Here is a 22,196-nt window from a genome sequence, read left to right on the forward strand (position 1 = left end):
TCAATGTGATGCAACAATGCAATATAAGAGCAAGGCGCCTTTTAAAACAAAGAAATCTTGGGAGATAAAAATACAAAAACGCCGAATGCTACGAACTAAATTAGAGCCCTACCCGCTAATCACCGTCGCTCATAATTTTATTCCTCCAAGCAGCTCAAATCCGAGCAGTTCTCCACGCGAGGCTAAACCATACATACGAGTGACCTCACAATAACCAGCGTATTATGACGACATAAGTGGGTTATGCAGGTGGTTGTTTACATAAAACTTTGTCTGACAAAGTGTCAAACTCCAATGATGGCTGCGCCTGGCCCCAGCTGGACTTTATGAAGGCGGCCTGGACAGAAACTAACCCGGCCTGACTCGTTAACCTCATTCTCTACAAATACTGGTCACTTGTTAAACGCTATGACACCATGACCGAACCCGGATGTAACCATGATCGAAATGACGTCACGGTGATGTCATAACCGGTTACTTTTACTCGTGAGAGCGGAAGTACATTGACCCAATTCCACTTCACTATGGTTGTGGTTTTAATATCGGCCGGAAGTGTTTTCATTAATGACGCATCGTCCCTTGCACGTTTCAACCATTTCTAGAATAAAAAGTGGAACTGGCTGGAAAATTGCCAACTACGCCTGAAACTTTCTCGAAGTTTGTCAAATTGTGAAAATATCTTTCACAAACATCTCGCTCGAATCCACAAAGTGAACATTTCGCCGAATATTTCCAACCACACAAATCCCAATCTGCTTCTTAAAATAAACAAATAGAACGAAGCGATTAGTTTAATCGTCTATTGTGACATCACAAACAAACCGCAAGAGAATTGGCGCCAAATACGTGCAAGTGGAAGCACGAATAGTATGACGCTGAATGCTAAGAAATGCTAAGACAGCCACAGCTACAAATCTGTCTTTGCCAGCAGACAAACTCAAACAACTGGGCCGACGTTTTAATAACTTCAAAATTTTCCAAAACTTAAACCGGAAGCTACTCCATGAAAAGAATGCTATGACGTAAACCGACTGTGTAATTCTTTTATCCTGTGCATAATATCCGTCCTATCACCTCATAATCGAACAGTATGACTAAGTATGACGAAATAGATACGTATATGTCTGAGAAAAACATAAATTTAACACAACTAGTGACTAAAAAAGGAATACCGTGGAGGAGACATTTGTGCAAATTCCAGGAAGTTTCCACAAATTGTTTCATCACAATTCACACGTTGCACAAGATTATGAGCGAATAATAGGAAAGTTGCAGGTTTACAAACAGAGTTCGCCTTTTCCTTCGAGCATTTCTCTGGCAACAGTCTCAATGTAAGACCTCGGTAACCTACAGCCTGGTGTAATATCGCGCAATTTGCTCACTACTACTGGCAGTTTATGACGTCTTTATGAGGTCATAGCGATAACATTCTTCAAGGCATGGATACTACGAACAGTGTCAACAATGTAAGGTTCATCTCCAGCATATAGTGACGTCATAACAGGAAACTGAACAACGTATCGCTCAGTGCTTTGTTTTGGAGCGATGAAAAGCGATGAAAAGCGGCTTCTGACAGAAATAAACGACAAATTTTTCATGAAATTTCAAACTTAAACTAAAAGCGATCGCGTTAGAACAAATACCGGCGTGTATTATTACGTCATAGAGGGTACAAAAAATGCAATAGGAAATCTTGGAGCTCCAATTGGTTTAGGGTTTCATAAACAAACGATGCCAAGCTACGAATGAGAAGGCAACGCCACACGCGCTCCTACTATGACATCACAAACACATGTTTCACCACGTCACAAAATTAAGCTTTCAACTACTGGATATAAAGACAAGAAAGTTTGTTGGGTGAAGCGCGCAAATGAATGACCCCTATTGCTGAATTATTACGTCATAACTACTTCCCATCGATGTCTTCACAGTGACCGTGATTGTCTACTTGCGCTGATCACAAATCATAAGTGGTTGATGCCGTCAAAATTGCGAGTTGACGCCGAGACGCCCTTGCGACAACGGCTGCCAATAAGCTACGAAGAACGCGATAGTTGACAAAAATACAGCGCGGTCTTTGGGCTGAATTGAATTCCACAAAAGTTGAGACGACCATCTACACAGGATCGCATGATATCGGTAATGAACGCAATTTGAATAAGAGTCTGAAGAAGTCCATATTTTGTAAGAGACAGCAAGCATGTGGTTTGCAATCAGCTCATCTGTTTACAGCAGGGCAGGACGAGCTTGTTTGGTAAATCCTCCGTGAAAGTCAACTGAATGTCAATCAGGTAGAGGCTACAAGCGCCAACCGCCACATGCTCCTCGGTGCTTGGGCTTGCAAACTTTCTAGTCATACCGAGTGGTCAGGCAGGTAACTAGTGGTTTCATCAGGCGTCTTAAAATAATTTCATTAAATAAACCGACATTATTAAAACATTCCTGTAAATATCATAATTTTCATGGAAGGTCAACAGGTTGGCCAGGAAGTAGGAGACCGAAATTATTTGGCGCGATGCTGACATACCAGGGCTAATTATGATCCAACAATAACCACACATTTGTTAAACTTCCACAGCACCCGGGGGCATTGTCATTAACTTTAATTATAGAAAGCAAGTTGGCAGCATTCCCCACATAGCCTTCAATCATTCAAGGCAAAGTTCTTGCTTATAACGAAACCTTTCAAAAGACAATAACCTGAATGGATAACTCATTTTTACTGGGCAATGTATGTCAACAGAGGTGGTGTAAATTGAAATTCCATTCAATTGAAATTATATTCTTGTTGCATGTATGCGCAAATATGGGCCGCTTAGTACCTGCATAGACATCTAAATTATATTGACCTCCAATGAAAAGTTCTTATCTAAATTTGCTCAGTGATATTCACGATGGAATATATTCTGTTGCTAAAAACTACAACAACCAGTGCATTATATTCATAGAGTAGCTGACACTCAGAGATATCACAATAAGAAACGTATCAACATAACACGACAGTGATGGGCTTAAACACTGAACTTTTCTATATTCTACACTGCACAAAACTTACTCAATTGAGTCAAGAGAATTTCTCTCATGACGCGCTGATTTCTATTTTATACAAACATAAAAAGAGAATATTTAAAGACAACATTCACGACAATCATGTAAATTTGTCATGATAATTTAAAGAAACTCATTTTAGTAATCATATGAGTGTGATGAGTCATGCGTGAGTGAAAAGTGACGATGACTCATCTCAAATATTGATTCTCTCCAAATAGACTAAACCAGCAAGAATGTGGGACCGATACCAAACTTATAGGAAATGTCATAAATAAAAGGATGTTTTTGTTACAATTTTACATCAAGTATAAGTTGCAAAGTGGAGCCACAATAGGATATTGACTTTGGTTGGGGAAGAAAACAAAGTCAAAGTGTCGGTATCCCATGTTTGCAAAAGCAGAAGTCAGGACGTTTATGAAAGATAAAAAGTTAAAATCAAAAGAATTTGACAAATTTTTAAGCACTCAGATAAGCCCTAAAGCCATCTTTGTCTCATTCACTTTTATATAGTGACCTCATAAATCCAAAGTTCAGAGGTTTAGCAGAAGCAGACCCTTATAACCACCACATAACTTATTTGGTCGATTTCAAGAAACCAACAAAATAATGAGTTACCCTTGGGGAGAAAAACAAGTCCTTTGTGACAAAACAAAGCTTGTAAGTCTACTTTGAGCAAAAGTAGGTCAGCCATGTTTACCCACACAACACACCAACACAGGAAATTAGAGGAATGCACAACTTTAGTGCAACCTTGTATCAAATGTATTCAATGCATTGTGTGATTATAAAGCATACTGTGATGTCATAAAGAACAATACCTTCAATGACCCGAAACAATAGAAGACACTTGCAATCTCATGCATATTTCAGCCTAAAGTATTAGTAATGATGTTAATGGCCAGTGTCAGATCTTATTTAACATTAGGGACCAGCAGGAGTCCAGAAAAGTTGCATTTGCAAAGTAAGTTGGTAATTTAAGTGAACAGCTTTTATACAAACAACAAGATTAACTACAGCAATTCAACAGAAAAGCAAATAAAAGTTTGCACACATGACAAGCTTATGGAGTGACACCAGATATATATGTTCACCCATAAACCATCAGCTTGGACAGAACTGATCTATCTGGTGATAAATTTCAATTTTGGTCGATGTTGTTTACCTATATATAAATATGTCAAATCTTTATTTGTTGTTGTGACTTCCTATTTAAGGAAGCAATGAAGCTTGTGGCCTTTATCAGGAACTCATCAATAATTCAACGGACAACTCACAAACTGCTTGGTCTCGTACACAACATTGCTGGGCAATGAAGCGTAAAAACCAGCATTTCCCAAGACTAACAAAATATAACGATGACGTCAAGAGAAAAATATGACAGATTTGGCATAAACACAACATCTTAAATTTCATCTCGAATTCAAAATGAAACTAAGCCATGAATTGCAGAGACACATATTTCACAGTGCAAACGAAGTTTGGTAACTTCTTTAAAATTCTCTTTAGACATAGTTACAAATCATCTTCACGGCTACAAGTATTATAAATCTAAAATACATGTTAATCAATATGGTAATATTTATTTGTGAATAAGAGATTTTTAGACTCATTAAAAATAATCAATCAAACAACATTTATGTCTGAAGCAATCACTAATGCTCATCAAATATACAAAGATATTGAAATGAATTAAATAACTTGTCAATATGCTGAGACGGACTCATACAGTATCTTCTGAACATACAGGCACGATAAAACCCACGCACTAACTACTTTTGGAAACTTGTGTTAGGTTGTTACAATTGAGCTCGGTCTTTTCTATTCTTGGAACCCGTGGAAAACTTTTGGTGTGTTTTAGCATCCGATGCTTTCATAGAACGCAGCTTTTGACAAATGTTAACTACTTTGGGATAGAAATTAATTCCCCTATGTTTTGCAGGTTAAAAAGGTTATTTCGCACTCTTGGTAAAGAACCCCTGCTTTGAAGGGTTTCAATAACCCCATGTAACGACACTTTCCACTTGCAATATAAATGAAATGTGGCTCTAATATACGAATGCACAACCACAGGATGCCTTTGTATACTGGACCCAAGCTACTCAAATTGTGACGTACGTGTACACTAGACCAGGAGATGCTGGGGAGGTGCTTATACTTTTACACAGATTAAGCTCGGCTGTAATTCCTCATCGCTCGAGCCCATGTTATTGAGCTGGACTTTGTGCAAGTTTTGATTGGTACACATTTTTATTTCTATGTTTTATATCGCCATAGTGAAAAGTGTGTCACTTGCATGCACGAGATTCATCAACGTGCACGCCGAATTAGAATTAACAAAGAAAAACTGATAGTTTGATTAGTCATAGTCAATTTATACTAAATAGATAAAACGAGGTTTCCGTGTACATTAAATTTTTCATCTTTGCACGCACAAGCCGCATTAATACAAGCCCATGTTAGACTTGAATCTCAAACAAGTATTTACATAACTTTAATTTCTTTAACTCGCTTTAATTAATTTAAAAACACAACAATCTGTGCATTTCTCCTCCAATGCAATGAATGCATAAGACTTGGCCTTCTGAGTTAGAATCATCACTAGGCCTAAGCTAGCTTGGCTTACTCTTAAACGTGATCCTGCCATACAAAAAAAACTCAGACTACTTCCATGTTTTCACATTTACAGCACAAGATGTTTTAGTTAAACCAAGCAATTGGACATAACATCACTATAGGCCTAGGCAGATAATACGGCAGCAGTTGTTTTAAAGCCGACATAAAACCCCAACATGGACAACTCAACCACAGAGTTAGCGAAGTTACTGACACTTGATAACTTGAACGAAATGACAGTCAAGCGCAACTTCCAACTTTCACAAACTGCAGAAAAGTCAACAAACGAGTTGTTTCAAAATCGCGCCTTCTCGAACCAACTAACAAGATTGTTTGTGGTGATTTCTTGGTGACATCTTGCGGACAAATTGCTAAAGACTGAATGTGCTAATCGATTAATAGTTCTATGTAAATAGCATTAGCATTCAATCAGATTGATTAAATAAATTTGGTCATTCATTGAACAACAAACTTGAAGTATTTTTTGCTAAAAATTTACAGAAAATTTAAAAAAATAGTTTTAAAAGTTCAGAAGACAGCACATAAATTGAAATCATCGTCGTATGGTCTTCACACGTTCACCATCATATTGTCAATCCAGTTTTTGAAGTCCTGGCCGCATTCATTGACGGTGCTGTAGCCTCCAGTCAACTTTGTATTGGGGCATTTTATCACGAGGTGGTCGGTATCTTGGGGGGCTTCGTTACATGCTGAGCATGTTGGGGAGTCGAGTAAGCCCCATCGATATAAGTTTGAGGCTGTTCTTGCCTGTCTAGATCGTATTCTGTTTGCCGTGGACCACATTTTTCGTGTGGATGTTGAGAAGCCGGGTAGTGCTTTTGTGGGGTCGGTTATCAGATCTGCTCCAAGAGGTTTGTGTTTTTGCCAGTAGGTTTTCCAGGCTGTGTGCATATCGAAGTTACTGTTGTGTGAGTTATAGAAAGGTTTGCGGCTTTTTAATCGTTTTGTGGTGGGTGCATTTTGAGTGACTTGACTGAGTGGAATGTCGTCGGGCAGGTCGTCAATTTGGTTGTGAATCCGTTTGGTGGTTTCCTGTCTTCGGAGGTGTGGTGGAGCTATAGCTGCCATGGTTGGAAGCCAGATCTTGGGTGTTGATTTTAAGGAGCCTGAGAGAATTCTCATTGTATTATTGAGTTGAATGTCAATTTTGTTTGTGTGTTTGCTGCGTTCCCATACTGGCGCACAGTATTCTGCTACACTATAGCAGAGTGCCAAGGCTGATGTTCTAAGTGTGGTTTGGTGAGCACCCCAAGTTGTTCCAGTGAGTTTCTTCAGAATCGAGTTCCTGGTTTTCAATTTCTGCGCTACATTTTCAGTGTGTTTGCGGTAAGTCAATGTTCTGTCTAGTGTTACTCCAAGATATTTTGGGTTACGCTCTGCTGGTAGCGGCTTGCTTCCAATGCGTATTTTCAGTGTCTGGGTTGCGCGTTGGTTGTCCAGGTGGAATACAGAAGTAACGGTTTTGGAGGTATTCATTTTCAGGTACCATTTATCGAAGAAACTATGGAGTGTGCTGACATCTTTGGATAGCGTATTTTCTAAGCTTTTGAGTTTTGTTGATTGGGTTGCTAATGCCCAATCATCAGCATATCCGAATTGTTTAGCGCTTGTAGTTGGCAAGTCACTCAAGTATGTGTTGAACAGGGTTGGGGCCAGTACAGAGCCCTGGGGAACTCCGTTTTTAAGTTGTCTGATTTTGCTCGTTTGCCCTCCGAGACATGCATAGAAGCGCCTGGTTCCTGTCATGTTTGACAGTAAGCGAAGAGTCTTTTTGCATTTGATTATCCTGGCTAGTTTGAGCATGAGTCCATCGTGCCAGACAGTGTCATATGCTGCTGAGAGGTCAATGAATACTGCTCCAGTTTTCTTTTTTTGTTCATAGCCAGCTTCAATGTATGAGGTCAAGGCGAGTACCTGTTCTGTGGTGTTTCGATGTTTTCTGAAGCCAGCCTGTTCTGGTGGTAGATGTGGTTCAACTATGGGTGTGATACGCGATAGTATGATACGTTCCAGAAGCTTAAAAGAGCAATTTAGCAAGGATATTGGTCTGTAGTTGGCAGGATTGAAATTAAATTGAAATGAGAGGGCAGAACCGTAGCCAACCATTGTTTTAAAAGAGAGCACAAAAGGCCAACAATTTACGCTTGCTTCCAAAATTTGGATCGCTTGTCTCATTTGATCCCTTGAACGGTGTATTTAGAATTCAGATTGTATGGGTCGAATGTGGACATTGGACAAACAGCTTTTGGTCAATTTGGCCAAAGTCAGGAGTAGGAGGCAACAAAGACCATAGAAATCCCATAGAAAATATTGAGACTAAAGACTTGTGGGGGCAAATGTGGTTTCTATTTTAAGGTCACGTGTTTTTTTACAAGTCTGAGCGGCCTTTTAAATATTTTTTGCTTGAAATTATATTTGGCCAGGCTGTTATTTTTGACCGATTTTCACTTGGAAGACCAATTTATCCCAAAATAAACTATACTGGAATCAAATATTAACTCACAATGATAAACAACTTCATTGGTCATTGTAGTCATTAAATGCTACCAAAGAAGTGGCTTTGAAATATTTTATTTAGTCGTTCATGTTAAGTTACAAGCTAATTACCTGCTAATTGATTTCCAGCGAACTGAAACATGGCGGCAGACAAGAAGGAACCTGTCCGCAAGTAGCTACTTAGCATGTTGTTTTACAATATTAGAGTTTAAAACCTGTTACGAGGCACTCAAAGATGGTGCACAGGTCACAAATCCCAGTGCACTAGTCTGACTAAGTCATGCACGGCTTGACTTCGCATACAGACTCCAAAGATAGTCCGAAAAGTTGCAGAAGCCTACGTCGTATTCCGGAACGCTTCCTATTTTTGTCTTGGCAAAGTTTTGTGTCAACATGACTTTATGTTTCTTATTTCACGTCACAATGTCACGACGTCACAATTTCAGCGTCAGCATAAAGTTACATAATATCAAAAGCATTAATCTTCGCAGAAGTTTCATGAAAACATTGCCGATATGAAAATTGAAATCTTATGGTTGATAAATGGCTTAACTTGTTTTAAAAAAATCTTGCTTCAAATAAAGTTTTTTTGTCAAAAACGCCACCTTGGCCTCATTGGCGAAATTCTTACGCATTCATTCACGTTCACGGAATAAACTGTGTTGCCATGGAAACACGTAACACGTCAGATTCACCACAAACTTGCGTATATATAAGAATGGACAGTCTCTGAAGTAATGATATGTCTATGACACGGCAGTAGAAGACATTTGAAGTTGGGTGAAGAAAATTGATGAAATAAAAAGTGCGAAGTGTTAAAAAAAACACAAACCACGAAGAGCGCAAAAACTTCTTAACAGTAAAATCGTTCAACTTCCACCGCGATTTGGCGGGTTTATCTGATGTCTATTTTGTACGAACCAAACAAAATCGATTTCAAAAAGGGGGTTACCCTGATGTTGCACAGCATAGAAGCCGAAATCCGGTAGGATGGTTGGGAAGGTCCCAACCAGACCACAAGTGTCATTGTGAGGTCACAAAGGTCATTTTAAGCGTTGTTGACCTCAACACGATTGACTGAGTCGTGCAAGACAGCGCTCGAGTATCTCGCCCGAAATCCTTTCTTGTTGATTGTGTCGTCAGAATGGAAGCGTAGCAGCAGGGAATTCCCCGACGAAAGTATGGGATCAGGGGCCTGTAAGCAAAATAATCACGTGACTTAATGATAAAGTTGAATCTATCAATTCCGTGTATTATTACGTAACAATGATAAAGTGTTTACTCACTTCGTTACCACAGAACCTTCCAAACGTGACAGCGGTGTCTGCATCTCCGTCATAGACTTCAACAAAGTCGTAACTACAATCGCTCTCGAACTCAATCTGAAGGAAAACACATTGTGGTTTATCTTAATGAGCGGAGTTCTCATCCGGTCAAGTGCACTTCAAGCAGAGGTCGCACAAATACAAAAAAACTAGATCATTCCACCTCGAAACCTTCGAACGAGAGATGGACTCCTCGGTTCCCATTGGTTGATATTACCCAATCACAATCGTTCCCGTTGATATAGTTGCTGTCGCCGTATTGTGGGTGAGAGGAAACATCTTTTGTTGCGGAGTTGGCGGTTAGGCGCCCCCCGCAAACTGAAACAATGTAAATATAGATTAAAGCAATTTACCAAGAAAATAAACAGCACCATCGCTTCCACAATCGCCAGACACATAAATTTGAAAAGAAATATTTCAATAAAATTCACTCCACATACATTCCATTCACCTGTTGTGTGCGAAGCCGTGAAACCTCGCTTTTGAACGGAGCCATCAGAGAAAAATTTTACAAACATAGCGCGCCCACTAGCGACAACTGGAGACGGTCTGATCGTTCCGCAAAAGCGCCCCAAGGTGGAAGCAGAGTCGTCTCTCCCATCATAGATTTCAATGTGATCATAAGTGCATTGAAGCTGGGCTTCCATCTCAAACTCGTTGAAAACCTTGACGAGAATTTCGATGACGTAAAAGTCTCGCTGGGACGTCATAACTTTCTTTCCAGCATTTCAAGATCAGAACCTATTGTGACGTCATAATATCTTACCACTTTAACGCGATGTCCGCGGGTGGTCGTGATCAGCCAGGTGCACTCTTTCCTGCTTGGATATCTGTTCGGCCAATTCGGACTAGAAAGTTCTCCCACGTATGACGTCAGAATGTGTTCGCATCCGGCTGATGACGTAATAATTCATGGGAAATATACGACATAAAGCCTGGAAGTGCGAGTGAAGTAGAAATTTACCTTCCTTGCAATCGTGTCCGTTCTCGTGGAGCGTGAAACCATTCTGGCAGGAGCAGGTATAACTTCCGACCGAGTTGACGCACGTTTGCGCGCATCCACCGCGGCCCACAGCGCACTCGTCGCGATCCGACGAAAATCGAATTCGAAATCCTTCAAGAAAGATTAAGATCAATCGCTTATGATGTCATCAACATGCCACGTTGTTACGTACCTCGTTTTGCGACTGTGTCGTCAGAATTAAACTTGACTCTCAACTTGTTACTCGATGACGTAATTAGCGGAGGTAGTTCAGTTCCACAAAATTTTCCGCGAAGCTCCCCCTCCGAGTCGAGTCCGTTCCGCACTTCGACAAAGTCGTATTTGCAAACCTTCGGTACAATAATGATGTCATGGGCAACGCCGTCAACGTCATAATGCGAATCCTCTTACCGCGTTTCCTTCAAGTTCAAATTTGTCGAACTCTATAGTGATGCGATGGTGCGGGGGCGCAACAATCTGCCAAATGCACTGCTTGTTGGTCGGGTACTCGCGCGGCCAGTTTGGTGACGTAATCTCTCCTACTTCTGTCGTCACAAAGCCGCCGCATGCTGCCTCGCAAGTTCTATGACGTAACAACGTAGAATGAGGTTGGTGATTTAATGTAGCTATCAACCCACATTATGACGTCACGAAAACCAAACCTTCCATCAGCACTGAGTTCATATCCGGGGAAGCACCCGCACTTGAAGCTACCCAGAGTGTTGATGCACTGCTGGGCGCAGCCCCCGTTCCCCGCCTGCGAGCATTCGTTGATCTCCTTGAAGAACGACACCGCGAACCCCTCCTTGTTCACCGACCCTGTGGTGAGAACAGATTTATGACTCATTCCACGACTTGTCTGACCATTATGACCGAACAATCACCATCGGAAATGAACTTGAGCAGTAAGCTGTTTCCGGTCGACTTGAGGTCATCGGGAAGGTCATAGCCACAAAATTGACCAATGAGAGGCGAAGTTTCAGAATCCCCGTCACGAATCTCCAGGTAGTCATAGGAACAGGTGTCGTGTCTTTCAAGCTGTAGCAATGACGACATAAGAATGGTTTATTACGGCCTGGCACGCAACTTTTACGAGTGTTCTTACTCTTCTGAAAACTCCAAACACTTTTAAAATAATTATTCAAGTGGAAATGCAAAAAAACGATTCATGTGATCATTTCATGACAATGAATCTATCACGATCACATGACGCGTTCACCTTGAAAGCTTGAAATGAGATCCCGACCTGGAATCCCTCGTCCACCAGCAGCCTCCACAGACACTCCCTGTTCTGCGAGTACTCATCCGGATAATTCGGACTCTGGATCTGGCCCGAGTCTCTTCTAATATCGCCGCCACACACCGCTTCGTACTATTACGTCACAATACAGTGACGTTATTGCTATATAACTGAAACTTACGTAAACTATTGTGAGGTGATGCAATAGACCCACCGACATCCGGAAGCCCCTCCCGCGATAATTGGAGGTACTCTGGAACTTCATCCAAACCCTGCTGTCCGTCGACACAATCTGGGGGGGCAGCCGACTCCCACAGTAGCGACCTGCATTATGACGTAAAAAATTGCAGTAGCGTTACGTAATTAATTAACTTATGACATCATTAATATCAGTTAAGAACTCACCAATGAGGGGTGAGTACCTCCAGTGGCCGTCCCTGACTTCGAGGAAGTCGTACCAGCATCCTCGGCTGCAGACGATATTCAACTGTCACGTCATAGAAGCTTAAACCTTACATCCAACTCCCGCTGCGAAATATATCGCCGACGCAAACAAGTTACCTTCGCATGACGTCAAGTTCGTGGAAGTTGATGACGATTTTCTCACCGGGGGTGACGCTGATCCTCCACTCGCAGTCGGCGTAGGAGGGGTAGGTTCGGGGGTGGTTGGGGGAGGTTATGTTGCCCTTGGTTGATTGGAAGGTTTCACCGCAAGCTAAACCAACACACTCTCACGCAACACGATTCTGCGCGCTTAATTCAAAATAATTTCAACCAATCATACTCGGGCACTTGTAGAGCTTCTTCGCTTGTCTGACGTCACCTTCACTCAAGCGTGTCCTTTGCCCGATGCTGGGTCTCACCCCGGTGTCTGGATCAACCATGGGCCGAATCGTGTCCAGAAACATCCCTGCGCCACATCGTTTACACTATTATTACGTCATAGCGAATGCGACCAGCTGATGACGTCAAACTTACCTTTGCTGAACGTGTTCCTTGCGTAATGCATTATGCTGTAATAATCGTACTTCTCGCCCAGGGAGTTAATCTCGCTCGAGTCCATTTTCTCGAAGTTGTACTCCTGACCTGAATTATGACGTCATACTTCAGTTGAGAAAGTAAGTGACGTATACAAAGTAAAGTCGCTTTCACCTTCTATAATATTTTTATATATGATTTCTATGTGCTGGTCGCGGTCGGGTCTGGTGTGCTCGTGCCAGAACCCTATCACGTGACCCAGCTCGTGGACGACGATCCCGAACTTGTCACAATTCTTCCCGATCGAGATCGCCTGGGGCCCTCCACCGCGTCGACCCACGTACGAGCAGCACCTGTGTGATGTCATAATGAGCTCATAGCTGATGTCAATTGTAATACACCTGTATGATTGGTCGAGTGCTCACCCGCAAGGCCTGTACGTGAACTTGATGTAAGAATCCTCGTTTGTTCTCTCGACAAAGGTGATGCAGGTCTGTCCCTCCCAATGCCGCATCGCTTGCTTGAACATCGCTCTCTGCGCACCTGCATTGTTGCATCATAATCAACATTGTTACATCACAGATGCAAAGCAATGGCACAAGCAATGGCTTTGTTTGAAGTTTCAATGAGAAACCAATCGATGACGGCGACATCCGCTTGTTCCGTCTTTTTCCAAATATCGCGTCAGGATCGATTTGATTGTCTCCCAACAAGCGCCGACCATAAATAGGACAAAGTAAATTCGCTGCCAGGATTTATTTATAGCGACCCTATCGCGATTCGGCGCTTTTATCGATACTTGGAGAAACGCTGAGCAGTAGGAAGGTGGGGAGGTGGGGAGGATTCTAGAACGACTGAAATAATCAGGAGCATCTAGAATTGTCTTCTCGTTAAAACAGATAAAACTTTTCTTTAAATCAAATTTGAACCAGATTTAAACGCACGTCGTGCTTTGGAATCAATCAATCAATCAATCAATCAATCAATCAATCAATCTCTCATCTCTCTTACAATTTGTTCATTTTCGCGTTTTTCGAACAAGTTAAATTATTTATAAAGTTTATGGAAACATTTCGGGGCGCGATTATTTTTTTGTGACATAACTATCGCTCGCCTAATCCAACCAATCACTGATGATTTAAGCTACGTTTGCATAATTCCATTGTGAGCTTTACTTCCGGTTTCCTTGGGAACATTTCGCGTCTGTGTCGCGATGTGAAATCTTGGTCGCGAATTAGCAATCCTTAAATCGGTGCCAAACTTGTCAAATCTATGACGTGCCACTTCCAGCTTTCGAACCTGTGAAGTTTGAGCTGATGTAGTATGGGACGACACCATGCGGCCAGATCCTCTCGGGACGCGCTGTTGCTGCTCTCCTCAGTCGATGGTGAACTTCTTCAGCTCTTTGCTTGCGGCTGCGATATCGAAGCCTCCGATGACGTCTTTTCGGGGACTTCACTGCAAAAATGACGTCATTATGTTAAATTATTTCCATCTCGAATGAGAGGAGCCACCCACCTATTCTGTTCTCTTCATCGCGACCGGAGGTTGCATCATCGCGTCTTCGCATCGCTTCTCTCTCCACTTCCGCAGCGATCTGACGTAAGTCCGGGATTCCCAGCTGTAGAGAATCTATTCTCGAAGCTGATTGGCTGGAAGCTGACTGGGCCGAGTCCGATTGGTTAATCTGAAATTAAAATCGTTACTCCATAGAAAATGTCACTTGAGCGAAATGACATCACTTCCGTTAATTACTTGTAACGATGACGTATTGAACACGTCATAATGTGTAAAATTTTGGTAATTGTGACGTTTTTCTCCAAAGTGGCGACGTAGAAAGATCGGCGCAGATTTGTTTTTAGATGTTCTGGACTTTTTGTGCTTCCGCCGTCGACGTCTCTTTTTCTTCATTCCCTTCTTCTCTAAACGATGACGTGCAATTACGTCAGGAGGAGAGGTCGCTTTGGCGGGAAGATGCCCAACGCTATCGAGAAAGTGATCCGCCGTCTCCCCGAAGATCCTCTCAACATCCTCTTCATCCAGCGCGATGTCCCCCAGGTACATTCCTGCATCGTCATCATATCAACATTGTTGCGTCATAATAATCGGGGGTAACCACAACAACAAGGTCCAGGCTGAAAACGTGTTGAGTTTCTTACAAATCACGGTTTGTCGATTGAGGAACGTCATAATGAGCTTTTTTTCCGTAACAAATTATGTTTCAGAGTAGTTAACTTCTGTTAGGAAACAATTAGCACTGTTAATAGCTTATTTGACCCGAGGAAGCCGAAATGGTCTGGACTATATCGCCCTGGTCGCCCACCTTAGTGCCGGCAGATTGACTGATTGTCGAACAGGAGAGATTAAATTATTGGTCCATGTCCGTAGCGAATCATCGACGTAGTATTTTTTGAACTCACAAAAAGCAGTAAAATGAATGAATAAGATAAAAATGAGACCAAATATCAAAATTTGAGTCTTATACGAGGGTTCTGGTTACATGTACTGTGATGTCATAAGCTCTGTCGCGATTTATTTTAATCTGAAAAGTCTCAATTTCCATATTTGTTGAAGTGACTCAGTGACAAGAATAATCTCACGCGTCGGCAAAAGTTTGTGACTAAACCCAGCGCTTAAAATCGCGTCGATGACTGTGATGACGATGGCGATCTATAGAGTCCCAGACGCGTTGCCGAGATTTCAGCGCAAAAGTCGGCAAAATAAAATGGGACGGAAACCGAGAAAAAGTCGTTACAAGAAAATTGTATTTGCTGTTTGGGGCAATTTAAATCCGGTCGGAAAATTTCGACGCAAGACTCATCCAAAACAAATATCATTAAATCGTGGTTAAAAGGCCGGAATGTTCAAATGAAACCAAATCTGAGAAAATCCCATTGCGGGCCATTCTAGAACTGGAAATAATTACAAAGTGGTCACGTGACAGGTTGAATTACATCGCGTCTTGTTCAAACAACTTGCAGGTAATAATTTCAAATATTCTTTAATTATGTCGATATTTTGAACACTTTTCATGTTACATGTGTTCTTGAAGAAGATTAAGTTATGTTTTTACCTCAGCAACGGCAAGGAGCTTTAGACACAATCGGCCGGAATGAAAACAAAAATATGCCGGAGACCAGCTTCAAATTTCTTGAGGGATTAGCGCAATTTTTAGTAAAATTCTCCCGTGAACTGCAGAGACTGGTTTGTGTATCTCCGCATAAGCCAGGACCAAGAAAATCAATAATCATTATTTCAGCAGATTTTGGCTTTTATTACTCAACAGAGCAGGCATTGTTTCAAAATAAAACGCAATTGTTTTGGTCAGAAATATCAAAGAAGTAAAACCGATCTAAAAGTAACAATTTAAACTCAAATGCTGAGAACGTGCACCAGCATCTTCCAACATTGATTCTATAAATAATTAATGCTTTATTATGTCACAAAGTCAGTTTATTGTGACGTCATAGAATAAATAATGCTCGTAGGTTTTAATGAGAAGAACGTGAAGCTCTAACACAAATATTGGCCATTTTAAATTATTCCTGATCCAGTAAGACAATGAGGATTATGACATCATAAGTGCGAGTTAAAAAATCATATAAATCTTGATTGTTTCATAAACAAACAGAAGTTTGTGACATCGAAGCTCTAATTGTTACGTCACACTAATTAGCGCAAATGATTAGCCAATAAGAGCAGAGCTGTACAATGATGTCGAAGATTATCGAAAATATCGTTCAAGTCAGTGTTTGACGACAAAGCGTTCGCGTGCCCGATCTATTTCGACAATTTCGAGTTAACAATGCTCTTTGTTCGAGGTGAAAGCGTTGGCTACGTCACAAAGATAATCCTACTGACAGTTATCAAGCCCCAAACATGATATTAGAGTCGAACTTACGCGCTTTGCATGGGTCCTTTGTCGAGTCGAGCTCTTCGTCGAAGTCTTGGACCCAGTAATGTCTTTGTCTAGTTTCGGAATGATTTTCCATCGACGAATCATCTCGCGCTTTTCCAGCATTTACCCCGACCTTTGCAAGGAGGTTCTGCGGGAAAATGATCAACCAAACGCAGGCGAGCATTGTTGCTATCTGTCGAGGTCGCCATCCGATCATGTTTCGCTTAAAGTGGGAGGCTCTTCTCGTGCTAGATAGCAAAACGTCACAAACTTCACTCAAACCATCTGTTATGACGTCATCAGTATTCTTGCCTCTTCTGCAATTTGAGTGGTATCCTGGCAACTGTCTGTCCATTGAAAAAGCTCCTTTTGTGCGACAACAATTTCGATTTATCACGACACAGTGCTACTGGTTGTCAGGTTCGCGCACAACTGGTCGAAGTCTTTCACGAGTTCATTTTTTCCTCCGTGCACGCGCGCCCTGAGCTTATAAACAAATCGTTGTAATGCTTGACTGGTCACTGTACGAGACGTCATAGCATTAATTGTGACGCCATAAGTTGATACTGGTTCTAAGTGGTGACGTTGCAGATCACATTCACAGAAGAATTTTTCAAAGCTTGCTCCATTTGACCTAATAATGAAAAATAGATTAATTAATTAAATAATTAATAGATAGTTAATAATAGATCTTCGATCAATTTTCTAGATTATGACAAAATAACAGGTGTGTTTGTAACTGAGTTCGATCCAAATTAACTTCCAAGTCCTTCAGTTCAACTGATCAGCTTGTCACGTGATCACAGCCGGTGTAAGCTTTGACGCTTCGCCGTTTGTTCTAGAGTTTTCAAAGTAAAAGACTTGTTGGTGCCCGCCCCACTTTTTCAACTCTGCGAGGCAACAATCACTTCTCTTTGATGCTACATCAAGTAATTAACGCTAATTGTTACGTCATTCAATGTCAACAAGTCATATCCTTATCATTGTGAGGCAACAATGTGACCCACAATTGGTGTTTCCTTTGGCAACAAAATTGCAATTGTAGAAAGCCATAAAGCTTTTTTGTGATGCAACAATGCCTCCCTGTGCGTCATAATTGTAGCATCACGAAAAAAGATAAAAATATCAAGTTTCGCAACAAATTGCGTCGACAGCTAGTTTTTCTTTTTCAGGAAACTCTTGATTATTTTATTATAAAATTCAAACTCATCTAAAAATTTCGGGCAAAATTGACATGCGACGTCATCATTATTGTTTCATGTTTTCTTTTATTTTTGTAATAACACGTTGCTGTTCTGTATTGTGACGACATAACCTCACAACCAATGACATGATCGCAACCACACTCAGTTTTTGAAACGACGAAAATTTGACGAAGTTTTCAGAACATCGAAAGTAGACCGCGGTGTTTCACTTTGTGGATCCATCAGCGACCAATTCAACAAACACCTCGGTCCTTAAGGTGGATTATGACGTCACTTCTGAAAACTGAACAAACAAATTTCCGTCTCAAAGCCGCCATTTCAACAATTGTTAGTTATGACGTAACAAAGTAACTATCGTGTTTTTACTGAATCTTTTACAGCTCGTTTCCGCTCGATACGCATGACTGAATCCAGTGAAAAGCAATTATTGTGACGACACGTAATCAATCAAAGAGAATTGTGACATCAGGTTTGGATTTTAGACCCCCAGTAATTGAATTATAAGAAGAGCTTTAATTTGGGAAGCAAATAGCGATGGAAGAAATTCTGAGTTGACTTTGCTGACGTGAAATCGACTTTTAGTGACGTCATTAACCTTCATATAACACAACAAGAAGAACAGCGATTTATTTATTAAGCAATAACAAGGAAGGCGGAAAACTCGCCAGTGATCGAGGTGACGGAATAAAAGTTCTTTTTATTACGCAACACTGACAAATTGAAACGGCATTTGACGAAAACATTGGGTCGTCATAAATGGACAAGTATGACGTAATTTGCAGTGATAGTTGTTTCCACCTCACTGCTCAAGACTTGATTGGTCAATCACCGCTTCTGAAGGGGATTTCCCTGACATTGAAATTTGAATTTGTCTTTCAGTTTGAAAGGGGGATTCCCCTTTTATGGTGTTTTGATATTCGTCGATCTCATAAGAACTATCCTCAGGTTCATTGACGTCATTTGTGGCACCATCTGACATTTCCTTGAAGTCAGTTTTCGATGACGCAATTGCAACGTCATCAGAATGTTCACCGTTATCAATCTGAAGTAAGAAACCCATTCAATTAATGACTTCACAATCGACATCGCTTGCAGGAAACTCACCACGATTTTAGGTATGACGTCATCAGAGAGCTCACTGGAAGCCGTGCTCGCATTATCGCGATCGGCCTCTCCCCCCACTTCGGTCATTTCTGGGTCTGAAAGGGAATGAGACTTAACTCTCATCCGGTCTACGCATCGCATCATCATCGCAGACGTCACTCATAAGACTCACCAAAGAGAGTTGTCATTCCCTGTTGCGCCACCTTGGGGGTCGTCTCATCCGGCCCATAGACATCTTCTTCATCGGAGGGGTGGATCTTGCTTTTGATGTTATTGATCACGTGAGCGGTGACGATGACGAATATGAGGAGGATGGCCACGCATAGGAGAATGATGTAAAGAGCCTGACGAAACATTAATGCAATTATTACGTCATAAACACAAGTTATTTGCGATAATAACAAACCTCCATGAAATAGCTTCCATATTCGGTGTAGGTGTTCACGTTGCTCTTGTCTTCCTCATCGGGGTAAGTCCCATTGCGAGCTGGCTCCACCGGGTAATCGCTCATCTCTATGACGTAATAATCAAGCTTGTGCAATTTATTTTCTACAACATTTAATCTGAAAACTTAAACCGACAGCATCCGATAAAAGACTACAACGCTCTGTGTGCACGTAACAATCTACCATCTATGACGTTCTACCTAGCAAATGTCTGAAAGTAACCAATCTACGACGATGACGTCATAGAGACTTTTCCTTTGAAGAGAGATCTTGGGGTCCAGCCCCAGCAATCGCTGCCTACACAATAAATACGATTTTGCAACATGGTTCATAAAAGGCGTCCATCAATTCGTGCTGTTAACAACGATCTAATACGATTTGAAGAAGATAATTGCACAGGTCGATGGAAAATTGCTTTCATGAGAGCAGACGAGCTCACATCGCCGCCTGTTCAACCGATAATTACGCGATAAAACGCGATCAAGAAAATTCAGCAATTTGTAAGGTGGGACGATTTAATTTGCACCTGAATGTGATTTGGCGCGACCTTCCCGTCAATTTCGCGGATTCTTTTAATCATTTCAAGATTGAAACGAATTCTCGCGGCATTGAAATTCCCGCATCCACTCGGCATTGTTAAATGTCACACGTTTTGTAAAAGTTGAATTATTGTAAATTATTTTTTTCCTAAAATTAACAACCATTTCGTTTAAAATCTTTGCCCCAGGGCAAAATTTTTGCGCGAAAACGATCAAGAGTTGATTTCTCTAAAACAGAACAATCTCGTCATAACATGAATTGTGAGAAAATTATTTGAAGTTACCGATATCAAGCGATGATGTTGCGGGCAGCGCACCAGTAAGTAAATGTTAACATAATTTCATAATTATTCTGCCGCAGGATGGAGCTGAAGATTAATAACCTACCCACCTGGGTTCCATGTTGTGTACTCGATCTTAAAGCCCTTTCCACTGTAAGAATGGTCTGAGTGAAATCCTACAATCACGTAATTTCCTGATGACGTCCACTGCCCCGGATGCAAGGAACCACAGAATTTATCGACGTAGGACGACTCCTTGTGGACGTCCTGTGCGGATAAATAATGAGTGGAAAGGACACGAGGTGGGGTTGTGGGGACTTACCTGGATGAAAAGAACTTCGAATTGGCATCGACTTGAAAAGATCGACCCTGGCTCGATGAAGAAATCGCGAATCCATAGCGCGACTCTGAAACCCTCACGCGCCCTTATCAACCACCGGCAGTCCACGTCATGGGGGTAAGGATTGGGGTAATTAGGGGATTTTATGAGCCCGGATGGGGCCGTCAAGTTGAACTCGCAGTAATCTGAGAAAAAAAAGATTAGATAACATTGAAACCGCGAGAGACATTGATTGTTAACTCACAGTTACATTGCGGGGCTTCCCCGAACCACTTTCCACGCGGATCGCAAATGTGTGTGACGTCATCACCTACGTATTCACCAACACACTTGTAACGAATCGTGTCAGAGTAGGTGAAGTGGTTTCCTGAAACAATGAAAATATTCCTCCCATAGATCAAGGTTTGCTTGAAGGCAGCCGACCTCAACTGACCTCTGTAAACCGCGTTAGGGAACACTTCCGGTTCGCCGCACGTCACTTTCTCACAATGCATCGGCACCGGGTCTGACCATTTCCCGCCCCCAAAACATGTGACCACTTTATATCTCCTGTCATTGGTTCCTATTTGCACGTGGCCTAGAGGACAGCCAATGAGAAGTTTGTCTCCTGGAGCGTAACAAGCTCTTACTTCTCTGATGATCTGAAGAAAGAAGAAATTTCACGAAAAAAGACTCTTTGTGATGTAAGATTCAAACCGACCTCATCCACCAATGAGGACGACAGATGCAGGTAAAGCGACAAGTCGTATTCTGACGTCACAATAAAAGATCGGATGCCAGGAAGGGGAGGTCCACAGAAGAGGTCACGATAGGCGCAAAGCAAATTTAATTCGCCGGAAATCCTCCCTTCACCGGAAGCAATTCCCCACGTCATATCCGGTAGGTTGGAGAGTTCAAGAGCATTGCGACTTCCGCCAAGGTAGAATGACGTAGCATTCCTTTTGGTCAATAATGACGTAACTGAAGCTGTAGTGTGACTACACAACCAGGTCTGGTTCTGTAGAGAGCTCAGTATGACGTCAGCACCTATCGAGGAAAAAGGAATATTTTTGTAATTTCAAAAATCCCGCGTTGGATTTAAACAGAAAACCTCCAAGTTTGTTCAAATATAAAATTTAACAAAGGTTTCCGACCTTCATAGAATCCATTTGAAGTCATCGTGTGCCCATAGCGTAGGTTGAACAGCAGGTGGCGGTATTGGTACCATTTCTGTGAGGTTTTCGTCGAATTACATTCCGCCAGCAGTGGATCTCTGGTGCTGACCGCGGAAAGGCACAAAGTTCTCTCTGTTAAGGCGTCGTCTTCTGAAAAGTTTCCAGAGGCACCAAATATCATGAAAGTATTTTGTTCAGGAATGTTCCCACCGGGAAAGTTGACAGGTAGACTTTTTTTGCTGCAAATATTTCCAGTGTGATTACTTGGCCCGTCTCCGAGACAGTCTGGGAGTGAGAGCGTTAAAGTTAAAGCCAGATAAGGTAGGACTCGAAGCGCCATACATTTCTCCAGCTATATGCACCCAATTACAACCTGCTTGGTTCCAAAATAACAGGAAATTGCTCAAAATCCCATGTCATTAACAGACCATAATCGTTCATTATAATCAAATATGACGTCACAATAGCAAATGGCATTGAGCTGTGATCATCAATTTGAAGTGAATTTTACTGCTATTTTTTG

The 22,196-nt window shown here is 41.6% G+C and overlaps 2 protein-coding genes across 3 annotated transcripts; both read right to left on the minus strand.

The window, feature by feature from the left end:
* Nucleotides 1–8,787: 8,787 nt before the first annotated feature.
* On the minus strand, nucleotides 8,788–17,071 carry LOC143470616 (bone morphogenetic protein 1-like). Its single transcript, XM_076968869.1, has 22 exons — nucleotides 16,608–17,071; nucleotides 14,462–14,772; nucleotides 14,225–14,393; nucleotides 14,006–14,164; nucleotides 13,132–13,249; nucleotides 12,881–13,059; nucleotides 12,707–12,814; nucleotides 12,513–12,638; nucleotides 12,290–12,443; nucleotides 12,134–12,198; nucleotides 11,943–12,052; nucleotides 11,708–11,860; nucleotides 11,373–11,526; nucleotides 11,151–11,307; nucleotides 10,900–11,071; nucleotides 10,682–10,838; nucleotides 10,471–10,620; nucleotides 10,273–10,400; nucleotides 9,958–10,171; nucleotides 9,670–9,824; nucleotides 9,468–9,563; nucleotides 8,788–9,376 (listed from the first exon to the last, which is right to left on the minus strand). Exons 1-22 carry the CDS (start codon nucleotides 16,957–16,959, stop codon nucleotides 9,230–9,232), a joined length of 3,534 nt encoding a protein of 1,177 aa, XP_076824984.1. The 5' UTR covers nucleotides 16,960–17,071; the 3' UTR covers nucleotides 8,788–9,229.
* A 1,352-nt stretch (nucleotides 17,072–18,423) lies between these two features.
* On the minus strand, nucleotides 18,424–22,047 carry LOC143471312 (uncharacterized). 2 transcript variants are annotated; one of them, XM_076969755.1, is made up of 10 exons: nucleotides 21,653–22,047; nucleotides 21,220–21,545; nucleotides 20,953–21,160; nucleotides 20,764–20,886; nucleotides 20,502–20,704; nucleotides 20,290–20,446; nucleotides 19,320–19,426; nucleotides 19,086–19,257; nucleotides 18,917–19,008; nucleotides 18,424–18,851 (listed from the first exon to the last, which is right to left on the minus strand). In XM_076969755.1, the coding sequence occupies exons 1-10, from the start codon at nucleotides 22,011–22,013 to the stop codon at nucleotides 18,609–18,611; spliced, it is 1,992 nt and encodes a 663-aa protein (XP_076825870.1). In that variant the 5' UTR covers nucleotides 22,014–22,047; the 3' UTR covers nucleotides 18,424–18,608. The 2 variants fall into 2 exon arrangements, with proteins under 2 accessions (XP_076825870.1, XP_076825869.1); XM_076969754.1 differs by having other exon boundaries at nucleotides 18,914–19,008.
* Between the last annotated feature and the right edge of the window lie 149 nt (nucleotides 22,048–22,196).

The sequence above is a fragment of the Clavelina lepadiformis genome, chromosome 9 (genome assembly GCF_947623445.1).
Source record: "Clavelina lepadiformis chromosome 9, kaClaLepa1.1, whole genome shotgun sequence".
In the NCBI taxonomy this organism is placed as follows: domain Eukaryota; kingdom Metazoa; phylum Chordata; class Ascidiacea; order Aplousobranchia; family Clavelinidae; genus Clavelina; species Clavelina lepadiformis.